At 50.0% G+C, this 23,542-nt stretch overlaps 2 protein-coding genes across 2 annotated transcripts in view; one reads left to right on the top strand and one right to left on the bottom strand.

Moving 5' to 3' along the window:
* Window positions 1-432: 432 nt before the first annotated feature.
* On the bottom strand, window positions 433-20,514 carry LOC137592253 (multiple epidermal growth factor-like domains protein 9). Its single transcript, XM_068310279.1, has 6 exons — window positions 19,823-20,514; window positions 16,935-17,139; window positions 8,498-8,637; window positions 6,277-6,426; window positions 5,293-5,556; window positions 433-4,076 (listed from the first exon to the last, which is right to left on the bottom strand). The coding sequence occupies exons 1-6, from the start codon at window positions 20,277-20,279 to the stop codon at window positions 3,562-3,564; spliced, it is 1,731 nt and encodes a 576-aa protein (XP_068166380.1). The 5' UTR covers window positions 20,280-20,514; the 3' UTR covers window positions 433-3,561.
* A 557-nt stretch (window positions 20,515-21,071) lies between these two features.
* LOC137592254 (serine/threonine-protein phosphatase 6 catalytic subunit) overlaps window positions 21,072-23,542 on the top strand; it is a 5,835-nt gene continuing 3,364 nt past the window's right edge. Inside the window, exons 1-4 of the mRNA XM_068310280.1 lie at window positions 21,072-21,196; window positions 22,967-23,062; window positions 23,212-23,277; window positions 23,345-23,486. Of these exons, the coding sequence (XP_068166381.1) occupies window positions 21,122-21,196; window positions 22,967-23,062; window positions 23,212-23,277; window positions 23,345-23,486 (379 nt within the window). The 5' untranslated portion in view covers window positions 21,072-21,121. The remainder of the gene's footprint in view (window positions 21,197-22,966; window positions 23,063-23,211; window positions 23,278-23,344; window positions 23,487-23,542) is intronic.

Here is a 23,542-nt window from a genome sequence, read left to right as displayed (position 1 = left end):
ACATAAAACACACACTCACACACACACACACACACACACACGTCCCTCTGTCCCTGAATCACGTGTCACAACAGGGCCATAAAGCCGTCACGTGATATCCTGTCATAGCAGGAAAGGACACACCCACTAGATGACCCCCTCCTTCACCTGAAGACTTCAGTCCAGGTCCAGGTTTGAACCAGGGTCTGCTGGGGGGGGGTCAGTGTGTGTGTGTGTGTGTGTGTGTGTTTTCTGTGTGTGTTTTATGTGTGTGTTTTATGTGTTTTATGTGTGTGTGTGTGTGTTTGTTTGTTTTATGTGTGTGTGTGTTTTATGTGTGTGTGTGTGTGTGTGTGTGTGTGTGTGTTTAATGTGTGTGTGTGTTTTATGTGTGTGTGTGTGTGTGTGTTTTATGTGTGTGTGTGTGTGTGTGTGTGTGTGTGTGTGTGTGTGTGTGTGTGTGTGTGTGTGTGTCACAGGGGCCTGTACACACACGTATGCATGCCTTTGACTGAAGAGTCTTGCTCTTCGGGACAGACTGCGTCGGTAATCCCCCCCTCCCACGCTCAACGCTCACGACTTCACCTCATCGTAGGTCTTTAGTAGGTAGTCATGTGACTCCGTCCTCGCATTCTATTGGCTGACATCCTGAAGTGTTCTACGTTCTGAGTCTCTGACTTCCATGAGACACTAAAGTGCTTTAAACAGTCCATCAGAGTGTTTTAAGGTAACACAGATAGAGGGGGGTTTGATGTCAGGCTGGGGGGGTTCAGAAACGTTTACATTACCATAAATAATAAGATAGTTTGTCGCTCAATCACAGAATTCGTTAATGGCGTGTGGTTCCTGGAACGCGTTAACCGTGAGGAACGAGGGGTTCCTGTACTGATAATGATCCACAGGCCTCAGATCTTGGTGTCTGAACCTGAACCCCCCCTCACAGCTGGGGGGGACCCTGATGTGGGAACAGAGTTTTGAAGAGTCCACACTCCCATCGCTTCACTGAAGCCCCGCCCCCTCCTTCTGCTTCAGATCTGACTTCTTGAAGCCATGCTGGACGTGGCCCCCCAGCTCTGGATGGAGCCCACCACAGGATCCAGCAGCTGCTTGGTGAGAACCTGGTGACCACAGCTGGGACTCACTTCCCAGCTGGAACCCAGAGCGAGTCACGGCTTCATGGGGCGGAGCCCAGGATGTGGAAACGGGTCGATCACCAACACCAGCAGAGGGTTGGGTGAAGGCGTGGGACAAACAAACCCCATCGGGGCAGATGTACGGAGGCCATCTGTACCCCGACAGTCACAGGACGACGGCTGAACCCATTTCATCGGGGAGGTGACTGACGGGTTTAGTTACATCCTGGACGTTTTGGTTCTAAATGCTGGAAGCTGCATCTCAGTCCTGCAGCTGTGAAGAATCCACTGAAATAAGAGATGAAGACAGAAAGCTGTGGGCCCGCGGTGACGGCGCACCTGGAGGTGGAAGCAGGTCAGTCTACCTGTATGGTAACGCAGCACCAACCACATTCACCTGGACAGAAGTCATATTTACAGCGATCAGATGGAGCACCTGAGGAGGGGGTTCATCACCAGCTCTACTCACTCACTGCTGGATGGAGCACATCCACGCAATGATTAACAAAATACTGGATCCATGTCCAAAGTCAGACCAGTTCTACAGCGACCCGGTGTGGGTGTTCATGAGCGGCTACGCAAATCAAGTTCATTTACATTCAACACAAAATATGAAGTTTCTTCAGCCTAAGAACGATCCAATCCCTGAGCACCACCAGGGTCACGACCCTTCCACCAATCACACGGGGCTGGAACACAGCCTTCATGTCCGCAGAGCTCCAAAGGTTCTTCTTTTCAGGCCAAAATCTCCATCGAGGTTCCATGGCCAGACTCCAAGATGTTCACCACCGGAGGGTCTCCAGGAGCTCACATCCATGTGGATCAGAACCATGTGGATCAGAACCATGTGGATCAGAACCATGTGGATCAGAACCACTGGATCACAACCATGTGGATCAGAACCATGTGGATCACAACCATGTGGATCACTACCATGTGGATCACTACCAGACATTCTGGTGGTTCTGTGGAGCCATGAAACTAAACCAAACCCATTGGTTCTTCTGGATCAGAGCTGGAATGAATGAAGCTGATGCTGAAGAGGAACACCCCCCCCCCTACAGTGAAGCATTGTGGGAGCTGCTCTGCTTCCTGTGGGGGGATGGAGGGGGGTCAGATGGAAAATGGATTCCATCAAGTATCAGGAAACCCGATAAGAAAAGGTCTTTGAAGCTCAGACATTACTGGATGTGTCAAAAGCACAATGATCTCAGACCTCAAAGCCCACCAGGACCTGGTGTCACAGGCGCCTGGTTGGGAGCTACAGAGAATCTCTGGTGGGACTTCAAGACTGTCACAGCAGGCAAACTAGGATTCTTACAGAACTGGAGGCCTCTGTCGACGAGGCATGGGCTCAGATTCCTCAGGAACACTGCCAGAAGCTGGTTCTGGGTCTGCTTCAGCAGGTCAGAGCAGCCAGAGGGTCTCTGAAGACCTCCGGATACTGACCATGAAGGGTTCGATCGTTAGCGTGTAGCAAATAGGGTTTTTTTTAAATCCGGAAAAACTACTTGTTATATGGTGGATATCAATTTAAACTGATTTCATTTAACTATTGAAAACTGTGGACTTTGCCTTTGTGGTGAATTATTTTGCTTCCTGTCAGGTGGTTTAAGTCAATAACACCAGGATGGACTCTGGAGAACACTTGACCTCCACACATCTGAGATGTTCTCGTAGCCTGTTCACAAACGTAATTCATCTTTTGCTGAGGTCGGCAGCAAAGAACAGGTTGGACTTCAAGGACGTTTTGGTGGTTGATGCAACACTAGTGTGAGTCACTGTAGTGTAGTAGTGTCAAGTAGTGAGAGTTTATTGTTGATTTAAAACAGACACTCCTCTTTGATAGTTCAGGTGAGCTGGCACGTTATCTAGAGACAGGAAGCTATGAACAAAAACAGGAGGTGGGCGGAATGCTCGTGCCAGCACTTTCTCCACCCCTTGGAGTCTGTCCAAAACACACAACTGTACATGGAAACACACTGGCCAGTACCATTCAACAGCACGGAGGGTAGAACACCATGAACAAACGCATCACACATGTGCAGCATCTCTCCCTAGAAGGAAACACCAACCAATAAATAAAAACGGAATAAAATTAAATAACAATCATTGTCTCAATTTAAGATCACTATTCACATGATCCCTTATAAATTAAACAGTCAAAAGTCCTTTTCTTAAACACGCCTGAATTGTCCGGATGTCCCGTAAACATCGCTACCCCCCTCGTCTGCACATCGGCGCCCTCTGCAGGCTGAACGCCGCCATAGCAAAACGTCAAAGCAATCAGAAACGTGTTTGTTTTCCATCTTCATCACATGGTTACTTGATGCCACTGAGCAGTGATGTGAAATGATGTCGACCAGCAGGGTAACAAGCATACATGAAGGAGCTTTGGGTTTCCAGCAGCTTTGCGTCGTTTGTGTTTTCAGTCTGGGGTGGGGGGCTGCTAGGCCTTGTAGCAGTTGCCCTGCGTGGTGAGTGCCAGCTGCCCATTGGGCGCCACCTCATTGGCCTCGTCCTCCAACAGGCCCGACACGTCAGCGTTGGGGATGCTGTCATGATAGCTGCTGAAGCTGATGTTGTCCTCTTTCAACTCGATGGTCCAGAAGGGGGCGTTGAGTTTACGGTTCTGGTACTCCCGGTAGGTGTACACCCCCCCGACGAAACCCAGCAGCAGCAGCACCACCAGAATGATGACGGCCAGGATGATGATGTTGAACTGTGTCCAGGACACCTCCGTCAGGGCGGCGGTGGTGTTGTCAGTGGGGCTGCTCAGGCTGGCCAGCGAGGCTTGGGTGGTGGCGGTGCTCAGAGTGGCACTCACATTGCTGCCCCACGGGGCAAACGGAGGGCCCTTTGCTGTGGGGGTCAAGGTGCTGGTGTTGGGAGTCGAGGGGACGGGTGTACTCGTTGGGATTTCCTTTGTTGGCGTAACTCCTGGTGTGGGAACAAGCCGGACAGCTGCAGAGAGGAAAGCATTGGAAACGTTAGAAAGGCTTCACTTCACAGGGCGACACGTCAACATCACAGCCGTGATGGTAATGGTCACCATCCTACGAGGAAGTCTGAGACACAAGCATTTAGTTCCCATTCTGGTTCCATCGTTGGGTACTGATTGGTCTGGGTGAGTGGACTGAGTCCCACACACTTCATGCTGGCAAACTGCATCTTGTACTTTACTGCGCTGTGTCTGATTGGACAAATACAAGAACAACTACGCCAGTCTTCTAGAAGGGGAATACCCTAGTTTAAAAATGAGTTATAGAGGTGATGTGAAGAGGAACCGGTGTGTTCCAGAACACGCCCGAGGCGTGATTCAATGATTATATAGTGCAGCAGCGACGCCTCGATGCCTCTGGTCATGCATACCAGTAAAGACAAACACCGTTACGCGTCACATCTGCAGAAAGAGAACCAGGAGACTCTGAACGTGCTGATATTCCTTTAAGTGTGTTCTTACAGAGTGGGCACAGACGTCTCTGAGATGGACAACGAATAAAATCCAACGTGATATTTCTGCAGCTCCGCCTCCTCTCAACATTTACTTCTCTGCTCCTGACAGGAAGCTGAAAGGCCTCGTGTCCATTTAGACTTCAAAGTTTGAGGTGAAAAAATTGAAAGCAAATTATTTTGGATGTTCTGACATTTTGATAGACTCCTTGTTTTTCACTCGAATGTGGTGAAGAAAGACGGGAAACTAGTGACATCCTGTGGCAGATAGATAGAACTGCCTTTTAGTGCAGGTGGTGTTCTACGTCACATAGGGTGTGTTCTACGTACCCTGTTAGTGCTGTTAAAGGAGGTCCCCGACCACCGGTACGCAACCCGGTACCGGGCCACTAGGAACCGGGCGACACAGAACCTTTGAATTTTTCTTTTTTATTATCGGTCTAAAGATGTTTTATTTTGAAAAGTGACTTCTGGGCGGACACACAGATGAATGTCTGCGCCTGTGCCTCTTGACAGGTCTGGGTCATGTGACAGGTTACCAGCCGTTACCCCAGACTGAAGCCCACAGCTGTTCCAGTGTTATGGATTAAAATCCAGCAGAATATCCTGAGACCCCCTGCAGCAGTGAAACCTGCTTCATTCCAGCCTCCTGTCTGTCTGAGGGACCAAACAAACCAAACCATACATCACGTATGTACCGACCACGGGTCCTGACCCTAAATCTTACCTGGACGTGTGCAGTTATGGGCTTTGGCATCGCCGATAAAGCCTGGAACACAGAGCTGGCACTGGGCTCCAGTGGTGTTGTTGATGCAGTGAAGGCAGTGGCCAGTGTCCGGGTGACAGAGCTGGCCCCGGGGGTCAGCATTCCCACTGCAGTCACAGGCAACACAAACCCCTGAGGCTTTGAAGAAGCCGACGCTGCACTGGTCACACTGCGAGCCGCTGTGCTGGGGAAGGCACTGGTCACACACTGGGAGGCCACTGGAATCTGCAGAGGAACAAACACACAAACAGCTAACTAAGACAGGCCAGGGAAACGCTAAGCAACACAACACAACACAACACAACACAACACAACACAACACAACACCACCATGTCTTCATCCTGGAACGTCAGTGCAGCACAGGGTCCGAGGTCTCTACACTCCATTAATGACAAGACAGGAACTGTTCCAAGTCACGTTCCTGTGTTCACTGACAACTCTTTCAGAACTGTTAACTCAGTCTCCACCCAATGAATAACTAGAATGAATTGGTCAGCAAAATAACTGTAGTATTCTGTGAAATGTACTTTTAGTGTCATTATATTATAACATTGACTTATTTTCCCAAAAACCCAAACTTGCACTCTGTTCTCCAGACAGTCCTGAGTGAAGCAGACTGGCCATTTGGCCACTAGGTGGCTCAGGACACCAGCACATCCAATTGGGTCAGACCCAGATTCATGAGTCTCCAGAGGTGACAGTTTTCTCACCTGTCAAAGCAACTGGACTTTACTTGTGAATGAAACGTGGAATTTCATTGTTCACGTCATTTTTTTCATTCTAAGTTTCAGCTTTAGATATAAATAACGTATTTAGTACCCACTGACAACAGAAGAGAAATGTAAACAAAGAAGACGTCACACTGTTCACAGCCTTGATGAAGAAAAGGTATCATCCATTCTTTACTCCACAGGGTAAGAAACAGACCAATCCTGAGGACTGACCGGTGTGGCAGGTGCCGGTGGACGTGGAGTTGGAGCAGGGACACTGTGCACAGGCCTTGGTCAGGTCCAGGTCCGGGCTGCGGTAGAAACCTGGCATACACTCCTCACAGTTGGATCCCCGGGTGTTGTCCTCACAGTTCAGACACACTCCTGGAGGACAGACAAGAACCAAACAACAAGTCAAGTCTTTCAGAAAAATGATCACAACAAAACACCCCCACTGCTACAGAGATCAGGATGAGTTATGTTCCACTGTCCGCTGTCCAGGTTCTGCTCACAGCATAGCTGTTACTGATACTAAGAGACACACAGGACACGTACTGGTACTGTTACTAACCCTGTAGACTGTCGCTCTAGTCACTGTTACTAACCCTGTAGACTGAGGCTCTAGTCACTGTTACTAACCCTGTAGACTGTCGCTCTAGTCACTGTTACTAACCCTGTAGACTGTCGCTCTAGTCACTGTTACTAACCCTGTAGACTGTACCTCTAGTCACTGTTACTAACCCTGTAGACTGAGGCTCTAGTCACTGTTACTAACCCTGTAGACTGGGGCTCTAGTCACTGTTACTAACCCTGTAGACTGTCGCTCTAGTCACTGTTACTAACCCTGTAGACTGAGGCTCTAGTCACTGTTACTAACCCTGTAGACTGTCGCTCTAGTCACTGTTACTAACCCTGTAGACTGTCGCTCTAGTCACTGTTACTAACCCTGTAGACTGTACCTCTAGTCACTGTTACTAACCCTGTAGACTGTCGCTCTAGTCACTGTTACTAACCCTGTAGACTGTCACTCTAGTCACTGTTACTAACCCTGTAGACTGTCGCTCTAGTCACTGTTACTAACCCTGTAGACTGAGGCTCTAGTCACTGTTACTAACCCTGTAGACTGAGGCTCTAGTCACTGTTACTAACCCTGTAGACTGTACCTCTAGTCACTGTTACTAACCCTGTAGACTGTACCTCTAGTCACTGTTACTAACCCTGTAGACTGTACCTCTAGTCACTGTTGCTAACCCTGTAGACTGTACCTCTAGTCACTGTTACTAACCCTGTAGACTGTACCTCTAGTCACTGTTACTAACCCTGTAGACTGTACCTCTAGTCACTGTTACTACCCCTGTAGACTGTACCTTTAGTCACTGTTACTACTGGGGTTAGGGACTGTCCTTAAAGTGAGTTGTGCTAATCCACAGCAGTGATAACCCTGAGCCCAGCACTCCCATCTGCCCCTGCATTATAATGGAGGGACATCTGCCCTTGAAGCTAACACCCACCCCCTTTCACTAGATGGACGTCTGACTGCAGGGGGCAAACAAAGAGAATTCCACCTTAAACCAAGCCAGGCCAGCAACCTCCAGCATCAGACCTTTCATTTCTTTCAATGTAGCTTCTTCTTGGTTCCTTAATTGCAGCTGGAAATTCTTTCTTTCTTCCTTCCTGTTGTCGCTCCACAGCTCTAACACTGGCTTGAGAGGAACTTGACTTGGGGTACTGCCAATGTCCTCAATCACCAGAAGAAACCCTGTCCCTTTTGCGGGGTGTCTTTCCTTTGCTCCTCCATTGCACCTTTACTTTCACCTAAGCAGATGAGACTGGTTCACAAACCACTGATTGCTTTTCTAGGGTTCAGGGTAGTCTGGCCATGGGTGACAGAGAAGTCCTGTAACATTTAGTATTTACTGTTTAAAGCTTTACTTAATGTCACCAGACGTCCAGCTACACGGTCTCCTAAATGTCTCACCCCAAACTGATCCTGGTCCTGCGTTTCAGCAGTCTAGAGGAGCTCTACTGGGAACAGACTGTTTCAGGCCTGCACCATTATTGTGCTAATGAGCACCGCCTGTCAGCGCCTGTCACAACCCTAACCCTCTCAAAAACCACTTCCCGGTTCCTTTCATGAAGTCGGTGAAAATGGTGAAATCATCCGAAGCAGTGGTTTTCTAATCCATATCTGTGGGTGTGGCTTCCTGTGGTTTAGAGGACATTGATGCATCGACCATGTCTGCATGTGGTCTGAATGATACTCCCACAATGCACTGGGTGACTGAATCGATGACTGTTAATGGCACCGCTGAACAGGGAAAAGTGTGTCCATCTAATGAAACATGACGGACACGTCCCCCTCCCACACACAACACTTTCCAACATGCAGGCAGACATTTACTGTGACCTTCTTCAGGAATCAGCAGCTGGTGTGACGGGTGGACAGTAGACCTACCTGACTGTGGGTGGCAGAGGTTGGTGTGGGTGTGACACTGGCAGGGTCGGCAGCCAGTGACGCTGAAGTGGAAGAAACCTGGGTGGCATTCATCACACTTTGGTCCATACACTCCTGTCTTGCACTCACATGTCCCTGAGCTGAAACGGACACGACACAGGAAGATGTTGTGAGGGAAGGAAACGTTTCATGTGACAGAACACCAATCTGGAGCTGTGAGGAGACCCGTGGACCTTCATCTGGACTTCCTGTCTGGCAGCTAAAGCCCTGCAGAGTCCACAGCGGGTTTCCCACCATCCAGCATGTTTCTAAAAGACGAGGTACGCACATGAAGAACCTGAGACCTCTCCAGTGTGAGGCCTGTGGTCTTCTGAGGGTAGCTGCTGACGTGTCCTCAGAGATGTGAGGTCATGTGAGCTACTTTCTGGTTGGTGGTCTACGGTGATGTTTCTATTACTACTGTGATAAAGTGGTGTAGAGCATGGCTGCTGTGAGGAGCACCTATGTCTTCCTGAAACACACCTGCAGGAGGTGAGATGGGAGGTCGACTTCCTCGGGTGGAAGCGGTGGAGTTAGCTGGTTCTCTGGACAATGTTTACACAGGATTTAATAAAGATTTGATTTCTAAAAAGTAGTTTGCCATTTTATCATTTGCACATGAGCCATGAAGTTTTGTGAATACCACGAAGAAATGTTTAATTTTTAATTTTATCTCACTTTTTGAAACATTTGCTGAAAGCATGTGAAACACTACGGAAAAAAAGTGTTTTAAAACTGCGTCCTGTGTGGCTGAAGACAGCAGATCTTCCCGGGTCAAGACAAAGACTTGTGTTGTGGCCTGGTCTGACACACACAGACAAAGGGACAATGGACTCACAGACGTGATGTGGGGACAATGAGGTCCAAACAGCTGAAGTAAATCAGGGCGACACTCAACTCTCTCCCCCAGCAGCAGTGAGGGTCTTTGTCCAAACGGCTGCCTTTCATGCAAATGAGGAGACCAGCAGCTTAGTGGGCTGTGAGTGCTGCACACACACACACACTCTCACACACACACACACACACACACACACACACACACATACACACACACACACATACACACACAGACGCACGCACGCACACACACACGTCCTGTCTCTGTTGACAGTGGGCTGTTGGTTCTTTACAGATGACTTACTGATCGTTGGAGCTCCGATCAGCTCCAGTGTTGATCACTTACACATTATTGATCTGCACACATCTCACTTCTTTGCTCATTCATCCGACTAAATCAGAACTGAGGATACATATTTTCACCACTGTCATTAAACTAACCAATCGGGATAGTTTCCAGTCCACGATACAACATCCATTCTGGAGACCCATTGATCAGAGACCCATTGATCAGAGACCTGAACAACAACTAGAATATACACTGTCGAGCAAATACTGTCATAACACAGAATTCACCGGGAAAAAATAGGTATGCACACAAATACCTGTAACACAATGAACATTCATAACGATGAACACAACACATGTATATAGGTTTGAATATTTATATTACTGTACTTTAAACATTCTATTTCTAGATGAAATGATCCTCATGTCGATGTGAACAGACACAAAATAAAATCCTGACTAACTGACTGATAACATAATTCAGAACTGCTCTGCATGCAGGAGGTGAGACATGTCAGTGGGTTCCTAACGACTCACTAATGATTAATGATTAATTATTGATGCTTTCACAGCCTCTGGGATGTGGGTTCACTTTGAGAGAACTTTTTCAGAGTGTTTTTCCTTTCCAGTGAAGCCCACAGGACTCGTTGGGACACCAGTCTCCAGCGGTCCACAGTAGGAACCTGTCCGGGTCCCCGTCCCCCAGAAACAGTGAAACCCTTCATCTGGAGGAAGAGTCTGACAGGAACGTTCCCCGCTTCTACTGCTCCCCGCTTCTACTGCTCCCCGCTTCTACTGCTCCCCAGTAGAAGCCGTACTGGAGCACAAGTAGTTATCTTGGGTGATCTGCTAAGTGATCCTAAGTGATCTGTAATCCTGCCCCACCCTGCCCAAAAGGGGGTGTTGTTGTTTTGGTGTGCGTTGTGTCAGGTCTGGATGTTAAGTGGGTCAGTGTTCCACGAGCTTAACCCCGTTCTGTAGCGGCTGCTGCAGAGAACCGTTACATCATCCCTGCAGCCTGAATGAACGCGGACAACACCAGCAGGACGTTCCACCGCCTCCCCCAGTGTCTGCAAGTCGCTCCACGTTCTGCTAGCACACAAGAACCAACAGGTCCTGACATTTACCAGAATAAATGAGGCCATTTTCAAGGCGTGACCATGGAGGACTGAGTCAACAGTATCCACTGCCAGAGACTGTATTGATTAGAAATCACCTTTAATAGAATAGAATAGAATAGAATAGAATGCCTTTATTGTCATCATACACACGTCTACAAAATTTTTTTACAGACAACTCTTGGTGCAAAAACTCAGGTGCAAGAGAGCAAGTATGAAAACGGAACACAGGTGCAAGAACAAAGAATCATATCAATATATTTACAAGAGTGTAGGAATGTTCTGTGCAGCAGAGGCTCAGTAGCAGCAGACCCTACAGATTCACTAGTGTACATGACTGGAAAAAATGTTCCACCAGCGAGTCGTCAGTTACTTTCAGAGTTCTGTGTTCAGTTCTCTGATCGCACCTGAATAAAATGTGTTGGTCAGTCCGGAAGTAAGGGCCTTGATGGACCTGTACCTCTATCTGATGGACCTTTACCTCTACCCTGATGGACCTGTACCTCTCCCCTGATGGACCTGTACCTCTAACTTGATGGACCAGTACCTCTGCCCTGATGGACCTGTACCTCTCCCTGATGGACCTGTACCTCTCCCTGACGGACCTGTACCTCTGCCTTGATGGACCTGTACCTCTGCCCTGATGGACCTGTACCTCTCCCCTGATGGACCTGTACCTCTACCTTGATGGACCAGTACCTCTGCCCTGATGGACCTGTACCTCTCCCTGATGGACCTGTACCTCTCCCTGACGGACCTGTACCTCTGCCTTGATGGACCTGTACCTCTGCCTTGATAGAAATGTACCTCTCCCTTGATGGACCTGTACCTCTGCCTTGATGGACCTGTACCTCTGCCCTGATGGACCTGTACCTCTGCTTTGATGGACCTGTACCTCTGCCTTGATAGAAATGTACCTCTCCCTTGATGGACCAGTACCTCTACCTGATGGACCTGTACCTCTGCCCTGATGGACCTGTACCTCTCCCTGACGGACCTGAAGTCCAGCACTTTCTCCTGAAGTCCAGCACCATCTCCTTGGTTTGAGGGAGCGCCAGGTGTTGAGGTTCAGGACCTCCTCCCTGTAGGCTGACTCACCATTATTTGTATTCAGCCCCACCAAAGTAATGTCATCAGCAAATTTGACGAGGGAACCTATGTTAATCGGGGCACAGTCGTGGGTGTACAGGGTGTACAGCAATGGATTGAGCACACAGCCCTGGGGGGTCCCAGTGCTCACAGCCAGGGTTGAGGAGTAGTAACCCCCCAGCCTGACTGACTGACTGAGGTTCATGAGGAAACTCCAGATTCATGAGCAGGTGTGCTCGTCCAAACCCAGACCGCACAGTTTGGACCACAGTCTGGTCAGAACCAGTGTGTTGAAGGCAGAACTGAAGTCTATGAACAACATCCTCCCATAGCTGTTCCAGGGGTTCACACACTGTGTGGAGGGCTGTGCTGATGCATCACCAGTGGACCTGTTGGCTCTGGGAGCGAACTGGTGCTGATCCAGACTGGGAGGCAGCAGAGGTCTAATGTGCCTCAGGACCAGCCTGTCAAACCATCATCACTGTGGAGGTCAGAGCCACAGGTCTGTAGTCGTTCAGGCTGCTGATCCACGTCTTCTTGGGGAAAAGCTCTAACCTTGTAATTTTGTTGTACCGTTGTACGATGACAATAAAAGCATCGTAATGTTAATCTATATTTTACAGAGAGCTGGCGACAACTACCCTGGTCTAGTGGCTACATGCTACATGCTAATCCCTTTATGATGTCTATATGTGAGCTCAGACATCCATCCTTTTCTTGGAGACAAGGCAATTGAAATCTTCTTCAACAAAAGTATTTAGGAGAGTTTCGGACTCCAGCTGCATTTTTTGTCCTCTGCCAGGGTGACAAGCTACCCAGACAAGCATCACAAAGCGTCACAATGCTTCATGCACAGGTGAACCTGGAGGTGAGCAGCTGCTCCAGACATTCTACAGGCTACAAATGAACAGTTGTACTGCTGATGTTTATGAACCTGCTGCTCTCCAGCATCCAGTACCTTGTAGTCTGCACCACATGACCCCGGGACTGTTTCCAATTGACTGTTTCCAAAACGTTCACATTACCCATGAGTCCCTTCGTTATCTGGATATGGTGATGTGGTAGAGACTTGTGGCCACGGATACTATCAAAGTGATAAAAACCATTTCCCCAGACGGATGCCTGTAGAACTCCTGCAACAACACCTTAAACTACAAATGAGGTCACATATGACAATCTGGTCCACATCCATCTGTGAAACTGATTTCCACCACTTAATTCTGTTAGAAATGACAATGTTCTCAGGTGCTACAAGATTACGACTTGTATGAAGTCAAAGTCGGTGTAATAATCTACTTGTAAACCAACGCATAAGAACAATAAGACTAGGTGTGCAGACAGCTGCATTTAATGAGTATGATGAAGAGACGTGTTGATGCATGGCCAACGTAAAGAACATGCAGTAATTATTAGAACAACAAGTGATTCTGACCCACTAGTCTTCACACTGTCTTCACACTTTGTGTCTCACAGCATGCTGCTGTGTCAGGCTGTTTCCACACCCACCACAGCTGATCCGTGTTTGGATCCCTTCCGTGGTTTGTGTTTTCCTTTTTAAAGTGAAAATGATCTAAATCCTGGTGTGTACTGACTGGTCTTGTGTTCAGGTTGTCAGCACGCAGTAACCTAGTTGTGGCTGTTCCTGGCTCAGCTGACAGCCAGGACCTATTGACCAACAGGATAGCGTTTTCCTTTAAAAGTCTGTAGTACCGCTGTGGTACAGTCGTAGTACTGCTGTAGTAGCGGTGTAGTACCAGTTTAGTACCACTGTAGTACCGCTGTAGTACTGCTATGGTACCACTGTAGTACCAGTGTGATACCACTGTAGTATCGCTGTAGTACTGCTGTGGTACCGCTGTAGTACCACTGTGATACCGCTGTAGTACCACTGTGATACCACTGTAGTACCACCGTGGTACCGCTGTGGTACTGCTGGGTTCAGAAAGCTACTTTCAACAGATCTTCAGCAGAGATTCCACTTTGAGGACAGAACTGATCTGTGAATTTTCTAAAATCTGAACCACATCTAGACTCGTGTCCAGACACACACGTCTCATCTTCATCAGACGAACCACTGCGATCGATTAAGGGTCACTAAACACAAGACGAGTTCATCATTCCTTAAACAATGGTGGTTGGTATTTCAGATTAAGGGAATTATTATGGGGGGGGGTTTCTGTTAGCATTCCTGCTAACCATCATTGACATTTTGCGTCATGAAATTAGCAGCATGTTGGAAAGCAGACAAAAAATTAACCTTTATTCTTGAAGCCTTCCAAGTAGAGGTTGAATGAGTTTGGCGCTACATGTAGGTTAAACATGCCTTTCCCAAACCTTTAATAGTTCTTCATGACTCGTAATACAAAATATTAATACACTTAAATAAGTAATACACATTAAATAAGAGATTATCAGGAGGTCTAACCAGCTGTGATCATTTATTCTGACTGAATCACTATTTAATGACATGCTCCTCAGTTTGTCGTACTTTCCAAGGATATGATCAAATCTATTCAAGTCCAAATATTCAATGATATTTCCTCTTTGTTACAGTTTTCCACTTGCAGTAGATATAAGTAGAGCAGCAGCAGACTCTATTACCACTGATTGCTCATTACCTGATGGGAAAGGAAGCTAAAGACACAGCATGGGGGTAGACAAGCTGGCTAATCCCTGTAACTCACATTTCCAAGCTCCTGGGGAGGGCTAGGCTAGGCTAGCAGAGTTAGCAGTGGCCAGGCGTGGCTCAGACTGTCTGAGAAGACGTGCATTAGGTGTGTTACGTATCCCTGCCTTTTGCTGCTTCACTTATGACCAGACAGACAACACTGAGATAAAGAAAGAACAACTAGACCAACCAGCGAAAGCCTGGTAGGACGTACGTGATGCAAGGCTGTCTGTCTTCCTCAAAGCATGATCATGTAAGCCCTCCACACCTTGGGACACTGACTCAGACAGAGTCAGACACAGGATAGCGTTTTCCTTTAAAAGTCTGTAGTACCGCTGTGGTACAGTCGTAGTACTTCTGTTGTAGCGTTGTGATTCTGGTGGGTCAGAATCACTCAGACAGAGTGCTTTTGACGGTCAGTAAGTATAGCCGCTGTTTTTACCGCGTTCAGAACCCAAACATGCAGCCCATTTCCACGTCAAAGTTGGTCCTTGATCACAATCTGCACCTGTAATACCTTTGACACTGAGGCCTGCGCAGCGTGTGATCATTCTGCTGCAGGTCTGACTCAATATTCTGTAGGGCTGCTGTGTAATGAATAAAATGTCCAACAAAGTCCAACACTAGAGCACGCTGTCTCAGTTTCTACGGTCATCAGTCATGAAGCATCTGGTCAGCAGTCAGTTATCCATCAGGGTGATGTTTGTCTCTGCTAATAAGTCAAGGGATTGATCCACAAATGTTTATATAAAACTTTGACAGCTTAATATTATACAGTAACACTTCAACATGTACCATTCTGATAATCCTACATAAGTTTCCTCACTTGCCTTGATAACCAGACAGTAATTACACTCCAACATTAAGTTAAACCTCACCCAAACAACAACAAAGCCCTCACCCCTAACCCAAACAACAACCCCTCACCCAAACAACAACCCCTCACCCGAACAACAAACCCTCACACCTAACCCAAACAACAACCCCTCACCCAAACAACAACCCCTCACCCACACAACAACAAACCCCTCACCCCTAACCCAAACAACAACCCCTCACCCGAACAACAACAAACCCCTCACCTGTAACCCAAACAACAACCCCTCACCCAAACAACAACTCCTCACCCACACAACAACAAACCCCTCACCCCTAACCCAAACAACAACCCCTCACCCAAACAACAACCCCTCACCCACACAACAACAAACCCCTCACCCCTAACCCAAACAACAACCCCTCACCCAAACAACAACAAACCCCTCACCCCTAACCCAAACAACAACCCCTCACCCGAACAACAAACCCTCACACCTAACCCAAACAACAACCCCTCACCCAAACAACAACTCCTCACCCACACAACAACAAACCCCTCACCCGTAACCCAAACAACAACCCCTCACCCAAACAACAACAAACCCCTCACCCCTAACCCAAACAACAACTAACCCCTAACCCAAACACCAACCCCTCACCCAAACAACAACAAACCCCTCACCCAAACAACAACAAACCCCTCACCCCTAACCCAAACAACAACCCCTCACCCAAACAACAACAAACCCCTCACCCAAACAACAACAAACCCCTCACCCCAACCCAAACAACAACCCCTCACCCAAACAACAACAAACCCTCACCTCTAACCCAAACAACAACAACCCCTCATCCAAACAACAACAAACCCCTCACCCCTAACCCAAACAACAACAAACCCATCAAACCTAACCCAAATAACAGTAAAGTGGAGTCGTAGATGGGGGGTGGGGACAGTGGGTCCAGTTGATGGCCACACATCCTCACCACAGTCAGACGAGATGTACTGCTTACATGGCAACATGATTATTATTTACAGGTAGAAGACACTCTGTGGTGAAATCAAACGATGCACAAAAAACACACTTATGAGAAAGCATCGTGACGTAGCTCAGATCCCCTTCAGGTGAAGAAGGGAACTGGAGAAAGGCACAAGTTATTTATTATTATCCCTGTTTGTTATAGTTCTCATAATTGGATACATGAAAAAAATGTGATTTTCAAAATAAATATAAGCTGAAAACTCTTCAAAAAGGTACCTTTCCAGGATGTAGGGGACAGGTCTACAGAACAATTTTTGATAAATCCCACTGCACGAACGAGCCTAAACTCAACATGTTACCATGGAAAGAAAATACAGACAAACCCTATTTCTATACTGCCCTCATCGCTTTGATGTCGGCAGGGGGGAACTGTATAGCCCATCCCACTTGCACTACCTACTAGTGCACCATGCTCTCCAATGAGATGGAGCTCAGCCAAACACATGATAGCCACGTGTGTTTACGGACACACCCAACAGGGGTGCGTTCCTTCACACAATCAACTGGGGGTAAGTTCCTTCACACAAGCAGCTGACCTGTCACAGAGGGGGGTCACCGCCCCGAACGAGTCGCAGGAGCAGGCCAGACAGCCGCTGGTGCCGTTGATGAAGAACCCGTCCTCACACTCGTCACACTGCAGACCGCTGTAGCCCGCCAGACAGTCGCACTGACCGGTGGTCTGGTTACACTCGTCCGGATTGAGAACCCCTTCACCACCACTGCTGCAGTTACAAAGGTCCTCTGGGTGGATGGGGGGGGGGGCGCGTCACAGAGAAAAGAAAAGAGACGTGTCAACATCTGCTTATTTACGTTTGAGTTTTCTACAAGCAAATCTACCCAAAAGAACAAATTCACTCCTGAATAAAACGTGTGAGACATATCATCCATTCCCCAAATGAGACTGGAGCACAACGCCAACCTTCAGAGTGACCACAAAACCAGAAAAAGACCAAATGTGAAACCACTGCTTGTTCTGGCTCGTGTGCTAGTGTGCAATGGAGACACTGGTTACTGGTAGTCATTCAGAGACTAGTCAAGACTAGCTGTCCAGCAGCAGTGAGCACACCAGTGGAGCACACCAGTGGAGTACACCAGTGGAGTACACCAGTGGAGTACACCAATGGACAACACCAGTGGAGTACACCTGGTGGAGGTGCAGGTAGGGACAGAGGTGGTCTGTTAGTATATTGGTAGAGTCTGAGTCACCACTCGTTCAGATCGTGTTGGACGTAGAACTTTTATTCCGCTGTAATAAAAGGAGTCGCTGTTTGAACAGCACTCAGTCCACATCTGTATGAAAAATTGGAGGAGGTGAAACAGCAGGAACTGGGATGGTCCCTTGTAGGGTGTCCTGTGTTCTGCCCTGTGTTCTGCCCTGTTCTGTCCTGTGTTCTGCCCTGTGTTCTACCCTGTTCTGTCCTGTGTTCTACTCTTTGTTCTGCCATGTGTTCTGCCCTGTGTTCTGCCCTCTTCTGTCCTGTGTTCTGCCCTGTGTTCTGCTGTATTCTGCCGTGTTCTACCCTGTGTTCTGCCCTGTGTTCTACCCTGTCTTCTACCCTGTGTTCTGTCCTGTGTTCTGCCGTATTCTACCCTGTGTTCTACCCTGTGTTCTGTCCTGTGTTCTGCCGTATTCTGCCCTGTGTTCTGCCGTATTCTGCCCTGTGTTCTACCCTGTGTTCTGCCCTGTGTTCTACCCTGTGTTCTACCCTGTGTTCTGTCCTGTGTTCTGCCGTATTCTGCCCTGTGCTCTACCCTGTGTTCTACCCTGTGTGACCCACGTTTTAGAGAATCTACATCCAGTCCCAAGCTGACTCAAAAAAAAAGATGACGGAGCAGATGGTTACGGTTCCATCGCTATGAATGGAACTGGGCCCGGTCCAGAACAGACTGCTGACTGATGCGTGGTCAGTTTGGTCAGTTCTCTGAGAACAGGACGTCTGACTGGCTGGACGTCTGACAGGCTGGACGTCTGACAGGCTGGACGTCTGACAGGTAGGACGTCTGACAGGCTGGACGTCTGACAGGTAGGACGTCTGACAGGCTGGACGTCTGACAGGTAGGACGTCTGACTGGCTGGACATCTGACAGGCTGGACGTCTGACTGGCTGGACGTCTAACAGGTAGGACGTCTGACAGGCTGGACGTCTGACAGGTTGGACGTCTGACTGGCTGGATGTCTGACTGGCTGGACGTCTGACTGGCTGGACGTCTGACAGGTAGGACTTCTGACAGGCTGGACGTCTGACAGGTAGGACGTCTGACTGGCTGGACATCTGACAGGTAGGACGTCTGACAGGCTGGACGTCTGACAGGTAGGACGTCTGACTGGCTGGACGTCTGACAGGTTGGACGTCTGACTGGCTGGATGTCTGACTGGCTGGACGTCTGACTGGCTGGACGTCTGACAGGCTGGACGTCTGACAGGTAGGACATCTGACTGGCTGGACATCTGACAGGTAGGACGTCTGACTGGCTGGACGTCTGACAGGCTGGATGTTTGACAGGCTGGACGTCTGACTGGCTGGACGTCTAACAGGTAGGACGTCTGACAGGTTGGACGTCTGACTGGCTGGACGTCTGACAGGTTGGACGTCTGACTGGCTGGATGTCTGACTGGCTGGACGTCTGACTGGCTGGACGTCTGACAGGCTGGACGTCTGACTGGCTGGACGTCTGACTGGCTGGACGTCTGACTGGCTGGACGTCTGACTGGCTGGACGTCTGACTGGCCTGACAGTCGGGTCCAGACTGGGTTCCACTGGGGGAACTGGACGTCTCTGCTGGGACACATCAGGATCTGATGTCTAGGAGGGGGTACCAACGAGACCTGGAGGACCTGTGTCCTCTGGAAGGTCTCTGGTGGGACATGGGTCAGTCTAGAACCCCCTACCCCACCCCAGGTGGCTCAGGGCCGCTTCAGGGACCTTGTGGGCCAGGTATTTCGGATTGTGGGTTCTAGGGAACACGTCCTCTTGGATCTGAGGATGGGGAGGGACGGGAGGGCGTGTCGCTGCTCATCCACGGCCCGCTGGACGGTTCGGGGGGGTGGGTCGTGTCTGACCAGGGGAACCGGAGGACGAGCCACCGCTGCTGGTTTCCAGTCACTACCAAACGTGTGTGACAAAGGAACCGGGGGTCTGCCCAACCCCCCCTCCAGCGCGCTGACAATAAACACAACCCCCCAGCGGACGACCCGGGAATGACTCGTGTTTTCATCGTGGTGGTTTCCACCGGGGTGGAAAAGGTCCGTGAGACCACCGGGGGTCTGCCCACCGGGGGTCTGCCCACCGAGGGTCTGCCCACCGGGGGTCTGCCCACCGGGGGTCTGCCCATTGATGCTACCGCTCCCCCCGGTAAGCCCCCGACCACCCACCGGCCCTCTCTCACCGCGGATGCTGACAGGGGCTCAGAGGCCGGGGCTCACCTGGACTCCTCTCCACGGAGGTACCGGATGTCCCGGTTCCGTCGGCAGCCCAGGCGTCGTTGTCCGTGCGTGGGGGGGCCGCGGACAGCCCGGCCTGCAGCATCTCGTCTGACGCCAACAGGGACGTCTGCGCGTCCGTGGATCTTTTCCGCGTGACCGCGGCTCCGGAGCGCGGGGCTGACATCCGGTCCTGGATCCCGGGATCAGCGGTACCGGTCCTGTCCGGGCCCCCGGTCGGCCCCGGGCCGCCAGCGGGAGGCGGGAGGCTGGTTGGAGGCCCGGGGGCCGAGCTGCTCCCGGGAACAGGACGGGGCTCGTCCGGGCGGGGGGTCCGCCAGGTGTCGGAGGCGGAGCCGCGGGGTCGGAGGCGAGGCGCGGCTTCACACAAACCCGCGTAGAGGCAGACCGCAGCCAGCAGCAGGGGGGCTCTGATCATCGTTCCGGGCGGGGGGCTCATGTCCGCTCACACCGTCCCTCAACGGACCGACCCTCCGTGGATGTCCGTCCGTCCGGCGGCGCTGCTTGTTGATCCGAGCCGCTCGGAGGTTCACGCGCTCTGCAACCTACCGAGGACCGGGGGGGGGGCTCAGCCAATGGGAGAGCGGCTCCGGCCCTGAGTCCCGCCCCTCTGTGGGACCGTAAACAGGATAAATGTGATAAACAGTAATGATGAGAGCAGAAGACATAAAGAAGAACAGGTTCCATCACGATGGAGTCCATCAGCTGTTAGAAAAGAACACCTCATAGTCCTCCTAGAGTATTAAAATACACTGAAATACACTGAAATACACTGAAATACACTGAAATACACTGAAATACACTAAAATACACTGAAATACACTAAAATACACGTTTCCTTCAAATTCATTCAGCAGAAGGAGATCATTTAAAGGATGAGCTGAGTGAAAACCACTGCATGAAGTCAAACACACAGATTTCCTTCCCTTTAAAACCCCCCAGTAATGATTTATAACAGACGGGGGGCAGAAATGGAGGCGCGGTGTTTCCAACCAGCTCTGAATGGTTTCCGGTTCGGACAGAGAACTGGGCTCCGGGGGGGGGCATGAAACATAAAGAGCGAAGGGATTCGACCCCATCCATTCCTGCTGGGTGAGAGCGGAACAGAACCTCTCCTGGTTTCGGATCCACCAGAACCGTCCGTTCCACCGCAGGGGGGCGCTGCCGCGCAGGAAGGCCGTTTGCGGGACGGCAGAAGAAGAGCGGACGCTGTTCTCCCTGCCGACGCTGGAGGGCGCTGGAGGCCGCTACCCGGAAGTGACGCAAAGACGACCTGATGTCATGGCGCCTCTGGACTTGGATAAATATGCAGAGATCGCGAAGCAGTGTAAATACCTCCCGGAGAACGACCTGAAGGTAAGGAGGGCCCGGGGGGGCCGCGGGGAGGAAGAGGAGAAAACCGCTTCGTGTCGGAGCCCCCGGCATTAGCTAGTAGCATTAGCATGTTGGCTTCCTCCCGAGCCGGAAGTAGAGCAGCTCGGACGCCTGGAGGAAGAACCGCCACGAGAAGGTCAGCGCGGCGGGAGGAAGTCCGTCACCTCCCGGCTCGAGGGGGCCAGGTCCCGCAGTGCTAACGCTGTGCTAGCCGACGCTAGCAGCTGACTTCCGGTCTGGACTGACGCTGGTGACGTCACGCTGCCCCGGTCCATTACTGTTATTGATTATCAGAACTTTGGCCTGAACGCAGCTGGTGTTTGAGTTGTGATGAAGAGGAGGCGGTGCAGAGCTGGGGTCACCCCTGAGTCTAAAGGGGTGGGTTAGGTTCTGCATCACCTCGTTTCTAGACCCGCAGGTGGTTCCAGGATCCGGTTGGAGTAGAGAGTCCAGACCAGCCCAGACTCCACGTCTGCGTTCAGGAACTGGACTGTATCCAGGGGGTCTGTGTCCCCCCAACAGACCAGATAAACACGACCTGGTTCTGATCACATGTTCACGATGTCTGTCCAACCCCACCAGCAGCGAGTCCAGGATCAGGCTTCCAATGTGGACGGACGAGTCAAAGTCAGGGTAGACTGATGAGTCAGTGATGAGTCATCGAACCCTAGGGGTTCGGTGAGTCGGTCTCAGGGGTTCGGCGGAGACACGATGTGTCAGGTGTTAGGGTTTTCTGTTGTTTGCTGAACAAACTCGAATCACTGTGTACGTTTGACACATCATGTCAATAGGTGATGACACGCCCCCTTAGCCATCACTGGCTGCAGGTGATCACATGACGCTACATCATTAGCCTACCTGTGCTACAGGGGATTTTACACACTCAGTAGTGGATTTCTGCCTTCATGATGGTACGTCATCTGATTGGTTTCTTAATATTTTAATCCATAATAACTATGTTGAGCAGAAAAACAAAGTGGTCAGACGAACATGTGTAACCTGAATTTACCTGTACTGTATAACGGAACGTGATGGGAGTCAGGGTTCTGTAGGATCTGAATGTCAAGGTGAACACCTCTAGTCTGGTGCTGGTAGAAATAAAGGAACACTTCCTGAAGCTGATGGAAAACAACAGAAACAGACTTTGGTGTAAAATGACATCAGAGTAACACCTGTCAAGGTGAAGCCACGCATATCTGAACTGGTCTCTATGACAACAGCAGAAGTCACACTGATTTACAGGTAGGTCATTTCATGGGAGTTCATCCACTGTCTTGGTTTAGGTCTTTGAAAAAGGAGACATTAATGCACAACTCATTAAATACACCAGGAAAACATGTACTTATGTCTGAAATTTAAAAACAAAACAAAACTTTTTTTACTAAAAAAGGGTTCGGTGAGTGAGCACATGAAACCCGCACTGTTCGGTACCTCCAACAAGTTTAAGAACCACTGGTCTAGACTGATGAGTCCCTGTAGACTGAGTCACAGCCTCTGGTGTTCTCCACAGGCCTCCCATGTGTTCAGGGAACCACAGGAAGTGGATCTTGAGTTGGACCACAGACGAGCAGGGAGGGACTGTGATGTGAAACTGTTCACATGTGTTCACATGCGTTCATACGTGGACCGGTCCAGAAACAAGCGCGGGTACTGTCAGCCGGGCTTAGAGCGTCTAAGTTAGCAGCCGGGCCAATGGCGTTGGAGATGTGACCCCTCTGGTGGTAGTGACCCCTGGTGTTTTCCTCCTTACAGAGGTTGTGTGACTATGTGTGTGACCTGCTGCTGGAGGAGTCCAACGTCCAGCCGGTGTCCACCCCGGTGACGGTGTGTGGGGACATTCATGGTCAGGTAAATACAGTCCTTACAGGACTCGCCGTGCCGCACTGTGATCTGATTGGTTCCTGTTGTGCACTGTGATCTGATTGGTTCCTGTTGTGCACTGTGATCTGATTGGTTCCTGTTGTGCACTAGACTGACCTGTTTTCTCCGTGTCTCAGTTTTATGATCTGTGTGAACTGTTCCGCACTGGGGGCCAGGTTCCAGACACCAACTACATCTTCATGGTGGGTGCATCGCAGTGGGTGTGGGGACAGGTGTTGTGAGGGGTTGTAACCAGCTGCCCCTCTGCAGGGGGACTTTGTGGACAGGGGGTATTACAGTCTGGAGACCTTCACCTACCTGCTAGTGCTGAAAGCCAAGTGGCCCGATCGCATCACGCTCCTGCGTGGAAACCACGAGAGCAGACAGATCACCCAGGTGTACGGCTTCTACGGTGAGCTGACACAGCGGCGATCGGTTCCGTCCTGTCAATGATCAATAATCTGTTAT

This window comes from Antennarius striatus, chromosome 3 (assembly GCF_040054535.1).
Source record: "Antennarius striatus isolate MH-2024 chromosome 3, ASM4005453v1, whole genome shotgun sequence".
NCBI classification, from domain to species: Eukaryota; Metazoa; Chordata; class Actinopteri; order Lophiiformes; family Antennariidae; genus Antennarius; species Antennarius striatus.
The sequence above is the reverse complement of the archived record's forward strand: the minus strand, read 5'-3'. Positions and strand labels throughout refer to the sequence as shown.